This window comes from Rhynchophorus ferrugineus, unplaced genomic scaffold (assembly GCF_030347505.1).
Source record: "Rhynchophorus ferrugineus isolate W39M unplaced genomic scaffold, kcgeb_rfMv2 rfM2, whole genome shotgun sequence".
Classification (NCBI taxonomy): Eukaryota; Metazoa; Arthropoda; class Insecta; order Coleoptera; family Curculionidae; genus Rhynchophorus; species Rhynchophorus ferrugineus.
Window position 1 is genome coordinate 29,117,989 of NW_027472581.1, and position 13,022 is coordinate 29,131,010.

General features: G+C 30.8%; 1 protein-coding gene across 2 annotated transcripts in view; it reads right to left on the bottom strand.

Moving 5' to 3' along the window:
• Positions 1 to 13,022, bottom strand: part of DAT (Sodium-dependent dopamine transporter) — a 61,653-nt gene that overhangs the window by 30,322 nt on the left and 18,309 nt on the right. For both annotated transcript variants that reach the window (XM_076397118.1, XM_076397117.1), the window contains exon 2: positions 5,924 to 6,190. In XM_076397118.1, coding sequence (XP_076253233.1) covers positions 5,924 to 6,107 — 184 coding nt within the window. In that variant the 5' untranslated portion in view covers positions 6,108 to 6,190. The remainder of the gene's footprint in view (positions 1 to 5,923; positions 6,191 to 13,022) is intronic.

The window sequence follows — 13,022 nt, forward strand, 5'->3', positions numbered from 1 at the left end:
ATCATTGTGAAATAATATTTAAAATAATAACCGCCCTTGGATAATTTCTTCATTGTGGCAAACATCGCATATCTTCTTAAAATATTTGATCACTCAAATTATATTATAAATTGTTTGTATATCATACTGTCGGCATCTGGCATCCAGTAACTAACATTTTCAAAAACATCAAAAGAAATACTTGCTCAAATCCAAAATTATGTTTTCGAAATATTTACAATCTGTTTAACATGCTCGGACATAGATTAACTATTCATTTTTATTGTTATTATTATACTATTGATATATAGCGACAGAATAATGTCAAAACATTATTCAAAATTTTACGTATTGCGTATCATTTCATTATTATTTATCGTATATTTATCCATAATAAAATTTGGACGTCTACACAATACAATGGTTAAAGCGAAACTAAGCTAAACGTCACATAACTAAGATTGCGCGCAATCAAAACGGGAGCGGGACTTTTGCCCCACGCTATATTTGTATATTCTCAGATCACTTGCCTTAACCTATCGAAAAGGAAAATATGACCACAAGTTAAATATCGGAATCAACAGTTCCGCAGCCTTCATTAGATTATTCAAAAAGAATAAAGATTTTTCAAAGTTTTTCCAAGCAAGTAAATTGAGGGGTTTGAAAACAGAAAATTGTAACACATGTTTGTTCGCAGATGCTTTTAAAACAGACGAATCTGAACTTCACGTTTTAAAAATATTAAATACTATATACAGGTAATACTGCAAAAAAGAATTATTATATATTTTTATGATTCTACTATTATCTTATATTATCTAAATGTTATTTAACGGTACTAGCAATCTATTTTAATTCGCTTGTGAGTGAAGCCATCTTTAGACTTTAGATCTCAAATATTTTTTTATAAATATATTTTGAACAAATTTTTTAACATATTTTTTTATAATATTTAAGGCTATAATAATGTACAATTAGAAAATAGATTATTAGTTGTGAGATTTGATATTTTTTATGTATTCTGAACATGTTTTATACAAATGGTAACTAGTTTTTAAACAAATTTCTTTATTTCCTTTTACAATATAATTAATATTTTTAAAATTTTCCCTTGTAGTAAATAAACCCTTCTTTGCGCGCCCTCAGGTGGATTGACGAACAAAACTTGGTTACAACTTTATACATTGGGAGACCGAATTCTGTCTATTCTGTTAATTATAACATTGACAACACTACCGCGTTTGACAGTGATATATATGTTAGATATATCAATGATTGATCAATGATATCAATCAATTAGTGGTTTTGATCTTATATTATTAATATAATCAAGATACATATGACAACAATAATATAAATTCTTTTGGAGTTATTCACTGATTAACATGTAACTATCAATATCACAGTGTTAAACAGAGATGTCAATAGTTTTAGTAACATTAAAGTGTTTTACTTTTTAATTACATTAATTGTTTCAAATATACAATATATATTAACAAGTATAGTTTGATAATATCATTAAAATCCAACAGATGATAACACATATGTATGAATATATCATATATGCATAAAGCGTCTTTGCTATTACTTTAAAACGATAGATTTTAACCAACGCACCATCATCTTCAAAGTGGTAATTATTCCAGTAAAGTGGAAACGGTGCTAAAGTGACGCCGGCTTCTTTCTATCCCGATAATGACGTTATGATTCAATTTCCTACCTATTAGAGGGCCACTTTGGAACGACGTAGGGCACAAACCATCCGGATGCTATCGAATAATTTCTTAATGCTATTAGACGTTGACAGATATTAAACACCCCATATTGTGATCGAAAATCAAACATTTTAATAAGTTTTGTAAATAACGGAGTTTCGGCAATATTTATTATTCTTCTTTCAGGTAATATATTTTATTTCCAACATAAAAATACTTCTACAGTAATTTTAAATTTATTTAATTTCGATGAAGATATATGTCAAATGATGAATATTTTTTAAGTCTACGACCAATCACGCTCATCAACATGACCACTCCGGTAGGTAATATCCTGTGACAACTGAATAAATCTAGAAATTAGCGCTTGTTTAAAATCAATGGAGCTTTCTTCCTCTACATTTATAATAATCTGTGTTGAGGTATTTATGTAATATAACATATAAGACGTGGCTCTATTTCGAACCTTTTTCATTTTAAGCCCGATTTATATTTTAATAGAGACTTGAAAATTGTGCTTCAGAGAAGAAATAGAAGAATTCGTGAACTTTTCAGTACGATAATTTATTGCCTCTTTCGATGTGACATGCTGTATTAATCATAAACATTAGTTTAATGAGCATATATAAAATATTGTATTTGTTTTTGTTAATATTCACATAATTTGAAAAATTGTTAAAAGATAGTCATGTCTGGTACAAACAAATGCTCAATAAATGCAATGCTGGTTAAAATACTCATATAATATTGTTACAGGAACATGTATCTAAACCTAAAATATATAAAGATTATTTTTATTTATACTACAAGCAGCAATTTTCGTATACAGAAGAAAATCTTGTTTTAGAGATACTCTAGGCTACATTTGAGGAACATTTTAAGAGGAACGAGCAATAAATAAACAAATGTTCAAGCCAGTGTGGAACTATGAGATTGCATAAAGAAATTCAACATCAATATGTTCCCGAACTATCAAAATTTCTTTGCAGCATTGTTGCAAGTGAGATTTCGTGAACATAAAAACGTCGAAGTACTACAACGACTCGACAATAGTAGACCTACACGGCGGTTGAAGGGACAAAAACTTTTTAAATTAATGTAGCTATGCATGAAACCTGTGTCGTAATTTAAAAATTATGTAGAGTGCACCCTCCCACTGGTGCACCATCAAGCGCTAATTTAGTTTAGGTCTGAAATTATACTGGATAATTAGCGAATAAAGAATAACTGGTTGAAATATATGCGCCATATGAATTTTAAAATTAAAAAATATATTAATTTTTTAGGCTGAAAATATAAATAGTACCCTTTACGTAACTGAGGTCAAATATTATTGTATGACAAATTTGTAACGGGTTACAGCTTATATATTTACTGTTTATTTATCAATATATGAAATCTAGCTAAAACAAATATTTAAAAAAATATACCAGGTATACCGGAAAGTTATTACCGGTTTTTCTAATAGATGTTACCTTGTTGGTGATTTCCATGTGCAAGACAAAGAACGTTCTGGTAAACCGAAAAAATGTGAATGCACGAAACTACTAGAGTTATTGGATGAAGACCCAAGCCAAACTCAAAAAGAACTGACAGAAGCGTTAAATGTGTCCCAAGGAACGATTTACGACGGATTACGAGCAATGAGGAATAACCAAAACAAGGGAGAATGGGTGCTACCTCAATACAAAATCAAAAAATCGTCTGTACGATGCTGTTTAAAAGGTATAATCGGAAGTCACATCAGCATTAGGATTTATCAGCAGGATTTATTTTTAAAATCCTAAGCGCAAAAAGTCATGGTTATCATGTATCAGTTATCAACGACTCCAAGGTCTCTGTCTGGTGGGACAAGAGTGGCGTGATGTATTACGAAATGTTAAAACCTGAAAAACGTCTAGGATGGGCCTTTATACTCGGCAAAGGGATTCGACAGCACATTAACGCAAAACAGTACATCTCATAAAGCAAAACCGACCAAGGAAGCGTTGAAAGCACTTGGGTGGGACATATTATCGCAACCGCCGTGCTCTAAAAACCTTACCCCATCAGATTATCAATTTTTCACATCAATGGCGCACACGCGCAAAATGGCTCGATGAATTGTTTTGCTAAAAGAACAGATTTTTTTTGGGATGACATCTATTAATTGCCTGAAAGGTGGTCAAGACGTCTGGAATCAAATATCTAATTCTTTGAATAATTAAACTTTTCTACTTTCTTAAAAATTATGTAGTTTTTCCAAAATAAGGTAATGACTTTTCAGTACACCCGGTAATTATAAAAGTGCCTGACGCAAATAACATAAGTTAGAGCATATTTTATAAAGCACACACACATAATGATAGTTAAAATTAATATTTAGATCTGTATATTTATTATCTATACAACTAATAAATTATAACTAATAATGATGATCAAAAGGTCTTAATATGTTAAAGAAATCTGACTTCACCCACTAAAGAGTTCAAAGCATATCATTTTCTAAAGTTTCCTGATAAATTAATTATCGCAGTGCCAACGCAAGGCGGAAAATATTTTTTTCTTTGCTGAGAGAATAAGGCAGGAAATTAAGTAAATTGAGATGTCGACCCCAAAATTTTAAAGGAAATAGAACGTTAACAACACTCCTAGCCAGCGGTCATATAGACAACAAAAAACAGAAAATAAGGGATGATTATATAAGGGATGAAAATAAGTCACAAATATTTTGAAAAGGGTTGTAATAAAGCTTTTCAATAAATTTCTTGTCAGTTTTAGTTTTCTACTTTTTCTGCTTTTCCGATTTGCAGAAATAAAGCAGTAAAGTTTTATATAAAACTCCCTCTACTTTATATACTTTTCCTCTACTCTTTTTACTATAGAAATCCCTTCTTTCTGTTTAACAAAAGTACATGCAGCCTAATTTAATCTTTAGCAGTATTATTATTAATTTTTATAATATCTCCAAATTCATGCTATAATACCCAAAAAAAATTATGATTCATAACAATACATATATTTTATTTCATATTTGACCTGCTTTCTAATTGAATATATTCAAGTAGACATGCGGTAAAATAGGAGATCTGACTTAATTATTAAATTATTTTCCTGGTAACGATCATAATAATCCTTCTATCCAACAAGAAGTAACTTTTTTAAACACTATTTCAAAATTTGAATCATTGACTTTTGGACTGGAGTACGTTTATTAGCTCAAAGTAACGGACGTTTCGAAAATCACTATAACATATTCAGGCTCTTGAATCTTGACCACAAATACTGAAGCTTTCTTTACCAGGTTATATTATTTGAGTGGTTAACCAAGCGAGAATAGCATACCAAATGTCATTGGTCTTATAGTCGCTGTCTTTGTTGGAGTTATTTAGTATTTATAAATCTCAAAAGCCTTTCGAATACATTCGCAATGGCAATGTGAACTGACTAAAAGCTCGACTTTATTGAACTAAATGTTTTGGCCAGTATTCATCCACTATTCAGCGAAAGCTGACCTGTCCATATATATAAATACATGGTTGAAGCTCTTTTATCTTTGCACTTTTCAGTTATCATTTAGTTTCTTGTATGTATACTTCCCCACATTAACAGGGGACCTTGTATACACTTGTTAATTAGTATCCTTCAGTTCTGTCTGCGGTTGCTTGAAGAAACAGAAAGACTGATGAGGACTATTATTTGAAATCGAAACATCTGAATCTTGAATTTTCTTTTATCTTTACACTTTTCAGTTATTATTCAATTTCTCCTATGAAACTTCCTCACATTAACGGGAAAGCTTGTATGCACTTGTTGCTTTTATCAAATACATTTTAGCTTTAGGGTTGGAAAGCACCTGAGAAAGTACCTAAATCTTCCGGTGTTATTTAACTCTTTGATCTTGTGTTTCTTTAGTAACCTTCAGTTCGGTCTTTGGTTACTTGACGAACAATAAGGACTGATAAGGATTTTTACTTGTTCATTCCTTCGATATTTTGATAGAAAAATATTTGAAACTTTCAACAACAAAATTCATCATATTTTGCTCTTTGTTTTCAGAAAATCAATAAGCCAGAATGCATTAACACCCAAAATGGTTTATACTGTATACTATAATACTGAATACTGATAGCACAATTATTTTAAGACTAATTAAACTAAATTTTTATAAAGAAATTAATATAAATAAAGATAATTCCTAACTTATATATTCAATAAAAAAACAACATAAATATATATGACAGACCTACCTCCGCCATTCTTAAAACACAAATAAGGAAATCTCCATACATTGGCCAAGTCGACTGCGAAACCGATGACCGATAGAAGAAAGTCCACCTTCTTTCCCCAGGTCTCTCGGTGGTCGGAGGTTTGAATTATAGTCGGCATATCTCGCGGATGGTTCGTAGCTGTTGTAGATTTACTCGTAGTCATTGCGTTTCAGGCTGTGGTTGTCTTCTTCGGCTGACGGTAACCGATGATCGTGATGGTGATGATGGTAGTAAAGACTAGGAAAACTGTAAAAAAAACATAAATGATATAATTTGCGTTAAAGAAAAAAAGGTAAATGTTATCGGTTGTTTGTTAGGATTTATATTAGGTACTAGCAGAGTACATGCAATTCCATTTAATAAATTTTTCACTTTATATAAGTATTTATTGAGAAAAAATTGATTAAAATTTAATTAATCAAAATATTTCCCATTATGTTCTACAACTTTTTTCATATTTCCGACAACATGGTGATACCATGTCGAAATAAGTATCTTAGTTTGATACTTTCCCACTTTTTCAGCATTTCGAAATCGTTTGCCAAGCCTTGCTCTATCGAACTTCCTACTCGAGCAACGTGTGATCTAGCGTTGCCTTGTAAGAATGTGTCAGTTACTCGCTATTGATAGTCTTTTTGGCAATAATATGTCAATTGAATTTGTTGAAGTTGGTCAAGTTATTGACAACTGAAGTCGTCTGACATTTGAAGCTATAGTTTTATTCATCAGGTTGATCCCGCCACATCCATAACATTACTCCATGGTCGTGAATACTCCGCTTCGACATCATCATATGTTGAGCTTGAGATTGTCGTAGTAAATTCACTTCTTATTACCACTCACAAAACGCTACAGAAAACTATTCCTTTTTAGCTTGACAAGCAAAAGTAGCGAGCTGATGAAATGATATGGGACCTTCAGTCAATTCATATCATAGCTATTTTGTCTCCTTGGACCTCTCCTATCCCATGTAAACCTCTCGAAACATTTAATTCACCAGCTACTAAACTGCCTGAGAAAGTTCTTTGAGAGTTTGAGGTGGATTATCGTAGTGTTTTTGTTGTTTTCGAACTGTTTTGATCTTACAAGTCGTTTTTCTTATCAGCAAAAAAATGTTGAAAGCAACAGTGGCTTTTGGAATATGATGGAGCAGCATCTTTATAAGTTTTTGATAGGCTGAGAAGCGTTTGATGGGCTTTAGTAGCAGATTTCAACAAAATAATAAAATCAAATAATAAATAAAATCAAATAAAACAAAAAGTAATCAATATATAAAAGCAAATTTGAGCTTTTCATGATTAATATCTGCATATACTGAATAATCCAATAATATTAAATGAAAAATTAATTTATGCAGAGAAATTTCAAAACCATCAAATTTAACAGTTACTTTAATAACTTTGATATTTTACATTTTCACTATAAGATATTGTTGACTAAAATATATGTAAATATCTAACATATGATCAAGCACCATCTATCTTTAAAATGAATGTTAAAATGAATGAATTAGAACTAAATGCCATTTTAATATTTCCTATTTCATAAGAAGATAATCAAAATTTTATATTAAATTTAAGACATAGGAATCTGTGCGCTGAATAGGTGCCGTATTGACTAACAATTCGAAAATCTGAATTTTAAAAAGGATTAGACGATTCTATCATTATGAACGAGACTTGGATTTACCACCATGAATCTGTCTGAAAACAAGAATCTAATGAGTGACGTAAATCGGACTATTCCGTCCTTATTTTCATTCAGGTATCTGCATTCGGAAAAAGGTTCAGAAGTGAATTGGTGTTCAGAAATAGATCAAGAAAGTGTTAGCATCAGTGTTTGGAGTTTTATTGTTTTTGCTGATACAAGTTATTTGGGCGCTTTAAAATACTACAAAGATCACTGCAGATGAAAGAATTACTCAATGTGAAGTAAATGATAAATTAGAACAGAAATAGAAACATCAGGACAGAGACAGGCAAAATATTAATATAGAGAAGACACAATAAGGTACCATGGTTGAAAATTTTATTTTTTACAATCTCAAAAACAAAAGGCCTTTGGGGGCATAAACCATTGATATTAATTGTGAATCCATACTATAAGTAATTCTGGTAGAATTACAATTGTATGAAAGACTATGAATTGCTAAAACCAAATATAAAGAACCGTGATATCTCCGGTATTTTCAGGATACCATATTAAAAAAGAAACATCTTTGACTAAGATGCCATTTTGGTTAATTAGTTTTAACATACAATTAAGTAGCAACCTCAGGATTCCTGCTCTTGTATCAATTGTTACTCAAATTTCTCTTCTAGCATTTTAATTATATGATTTTTTTGCAGATTATTTGAATATTTTCAATTTTGACGAATGTATATTGCCTACTTTGCCAATTTAGGGTATTTAAAGTGTTTTATAATAGATTAACGATTTTGTGAGATGTTTCGTCACTGTTGGTCATTATTGTGATTCTACAGACTAAAGTGTGATGTGAACTTGGTATCAGCAGTAATAGAGAAACACGACATAGGCGAAAATTTTATATTAATATAGATTAACAGAACTTGAGAATAACAAGAACCATCTGCCCTCTTTGCTTACAAGGTATTTAGATGTTAATTTTTCCATTTTGAATTTTAGGAATTTCAATTAACTTAATGTCGGGAACATAACAGCTAAGAAAATTTGTTCTTGCTTAAGAACTAATAGAATTAATAGTGCCAGAAGTGATTGTAAAAGTTATTAAAATGTTTCTCTAAATTTAAGTGGTATTAACTCCTAATACATTTCAGGTTTCATTAGTAAATGTATTTCATAACAAGGCATTAAGTGAATATTGTAAGTATTAAATATATTTATTTGAACAAAAGTTAAAATGAATGTTGTTAAGAATATTAACAATTAGCCGGCTTGGTGGCGCAGTGGTAAAGCCGAGTTGCGATAGCCGCATGTTCGTATCCTGATGGGGTATGGTCATAAATTTATGTTTGTGATTGTTTAAAATTTATGAGTGTTCTAGGCAAGAGTATAAAATTCGTCAAGGAAAATGGTCCCAGTCACGCCAGTAATTAGGCTGGGTAAGACCGGAGGTTTTCTGGGATGATTTTAAAGTGGGTCAGTCGCCAGTCGGTAGGCTTTAATCCTGAGGACCGTGGTTCGGCGCCCACGTTAAACTTTAGGCCCAGTCCAGATAAACCAATAGTTGGTAAAAGAATACTTTAAAATATATATATATATATATATATATATATATATATATATATATATATAGTATATATATATATATATATATATATATATATATATATATATAGTATATATATCTGTATATATATATATAGTATATATATATATATATAGTATATATATATGTATATATATATATATATATATATACTATATATATATATATACTATATATATATATACTATATATCTATAGTATTAATTATATAGTATATAAGTATTAACAATTAGAAAATAAATTAACATAAATAAATTGTTGGTATTTTGTCAGTTCCCATGTGGGACCCAAGACAAAATAGGACGGTAGATTCGGTAGATTCACGAATAAGTAAGGATATTATAATTTTATTTAAAAATTTTGGAAAAGAAATTATTTTTTTATCAAATACGCCTACTCTATTTATCAATGTATATTTTAGATGAGAAATATGAATACATGAAGAAACATACATGAAGTAATGTAAATATGGAAATAAAATTAGTCTATATAATTTACATAGATGGAACACATAGGACCATATGGAAGAAATTATGAATTATTAATAGTAATTTGGTAAATGTTTTAAACCGTATAACTTATAAGTGAAATTAAGATGTTTAATGATTAATGCAATAAAATATGTAACTATATAATAATTTATTGTTTAATGTTTGTATCAATTATTTTCATTGCATACTACATAGATCTAAGCTTTAAAAGTTCAAGTGGCATTATATTTATTTATTGCAAATATCTTTCTTTAATATACATTTCTAAATTGTAAAAAATAAAGTGCCTAATTGTTTTCGTTAGTTAGTGTTAAGAATATACTAATAATATATAACTAATATAATGTATACTAACATACATGCATGAAGTCAAAGAATAATTTAATATTTATTTAAAATTAAGAACATTTAGTATTCCATATTTCTGTTTATGACATAAAAGCAAAACATTATCATATATACTTATATTCGATACTCTGAAGTTGTTACAATTTTAATTTAAACATAAATTCTAACTTTAACTTAAATAAGATTTAATTAAGTGTAATTTAAAAAATGTTAGTGAGTGTTAGTTCTTAAAACAGTTTGTAAATACTTTAATATGTTTTGGTATACAGACATAAATTACTTTAATTAGTTTACTTTAATTAATATTGTAAATTAAATATATTTTTGATCTTATATTGAAAATTTTGTCAAAATACATTTTAGCAGCATAATATATTATTTTTAAATGATTATCTTTACTCTTAATAATTTTTAATTTTTAACTTAATAATTAGTTAATCTCGACAACTGGGCGGTCAATAGTTCTTTTAAATAAGCTATTATTTTATAAAAAAAAAGTTAATTCCATCAGCAACATTAATATTAAAGTAGTAAAATTGACCACGAGACTCCACCATAAAGTTTTAAACAATCTGCAAATTTTACCACTAACCTAGACAGAGGAAAATTTAAATAATATATTCGTTGAATTATTTATACGCTGTATCGATTTAATAACATTCCAGTTAAAGGTGACCGCTGCATTATATCGTCTCTCCTGCAAAATTAGACAGCTACTGTCGAGGGCCTCGCGCTCCCGGAACACAATGACCAGAAAGAACCTTTGGAAATCGGTCGGCAAACTCGCAAACCAAGTCGCAGCGTGAATGTATGTATCATTGAAACTGATTAATTTTCGCTCGCCTGGCCGCAATGATTGATCGGTATTAATGGTCGTCCGCTGGACAAGTGGTCTTGACCAATATTTTAAAGTGTCTCTGGACGGGACATGTGTCCTTGTTGTCAATCCCAAAATCGTACGCATTGTCGGGATTCCGACGTAAATAGATCGAATCGTTGACGAGAACATTTATACAAAAGCTCACATTCTAGCGTTTCATCAATCGATATCCTAACTAACTATTTATGCTTTTTCGTGTAAATTTATAGTTACATTGTTAATACGCATAACACATACAACAAAAGGAGCCCGTCTAAAAATTCATTTCCATTACTGAGTCATTTTCTCAGAATAATGAAATAATGGGATTAATATACCAATAATATGTTAAACTTAGTATTTATATTATTATTGCTATATATTATTATATGTTATATCTTAAAATTGTTTTAAAGTTTTATTTTAAATTTATTTATTACATTGTTACTAGTCGTTGCACTACTACCTACAATTTTTCCTTATAATAATATAAATCTAGGTATCTAGATCAATTGAAAAGTCCCCGGCCTGGCACATAGATGGCGCTACTAGAATTAAATCCATATATTTTTTAGTTATCCCTAACCCTCAAAAGATGCGTGTATAAATTTGACAGCTGTCGGATCATTAGTTTGTGAATTATAGCATTTTGAGTGAAGCAACTTTTGTTATTGTGAAAAAAATTGATAAAAAGGAATTTCATGTGTTGATAAATACTGCTCTTTAAAGGGAAAAAATACAGTTGAAGCAAAAACTTGGCTAGATGCCGATTTTCCGGACACTGCCCCAGGAAGATCAACCATCAACGATTGGGACGCTAAGTTTACACGTGGTGAAGTGAGCACCGAAGATGGTGAACGCAATGGACGCCGAAAAGAGGTAATTGAAACTGAATGAAATAACAGGCACTCTAAAGATATCAACTGAACGTGCGCATGATAAAATTCATGCATATTTAGGTATGAGAAAGCTCTGTGCAAAGTGGGTGCCGCGCGAGCTCACTTTTGACCAAAAACAACGACGAGTTGATGATTCGGAGCACTGCTTGAAGATGATGAAGCGTAATAAACCTGTTTTTTTTTGCGTCGATATGCGACAATGGTTGAAACATGGCTCCATCATTTCACTCCGAAGTGCAATCGACAGTCATCCGAGTGGCCTGCACAGGATGAACTCGCTCCAAAGAGTGGGAAAACGCAACAGTCGGCTGGCAAGGTTATGGCGTCTGTATTTTGAGATGCGCATGGAGTAATTTTCATTGACTACCTTGAAAAAGGAAGAACCATCAACAGCGACTACTACATAGCATTATTAGACCGTTTGAAAGACGAAATCGCAGAAAATGGCCGCATTCCTTGCTTCACCAAGAAAATGCATCGTGTCAGAAGTGAGTGAAAACGATGGCAAAAATCCATGGATTAGGCTACGAATTGCTTCCTCATCCACCGTATTCTCCAGATCTGGCCCCCAACAACTAATTCCTGCTCTCAAAACTCAAAAGAATGCTCGCTGGAAAGAAATTTTGGTCGAATGAAGAGGTGATCGCCCAAACTAAGGCCTATTTTGAATCAAAGGATAAATCGTACTACAAAAATGGTATCGAAAAGTTGAACGGTCGCTATAGTCAGTGTATCACCCTTGAAGGGAATTATTTTGAATAATAAAAAACTAATTTTGCCAATAAAATGTGTCTTATTATGGATGGCCGGGGACTTTTCAATTGACCTGTTATATCTAAGATCCAAGTCCTTCATCTAAGAGAGTCATTGGCCTTATCTTAGTCCCTAATAATGGTTGTGTATTAACTGATTTTCTATTGACCTTTCTATTCACCGCATTGTACTACACTACATAATATTGTTTCATTCTTTTGAGTCTGTTTGTGTCCTGTTCTGGTATTATCCAAGAATTGTATTACTTCGATATTGACATGAAAATGGCGTCTGTCTTCATATCTTATTTCAATTCTTTTGATTACTTAAATGACAATCGTTACCTGAAGGTCTCATTGCAAATAATCATTCTTGTAGTATCTGGTTCCACCTATAACACTTTTCAAGACTTTGTCCTATAAGGTTTGTATTTTATTTATATTACTTTTCACGGAACATTCCCATAGTTGAATTCCGT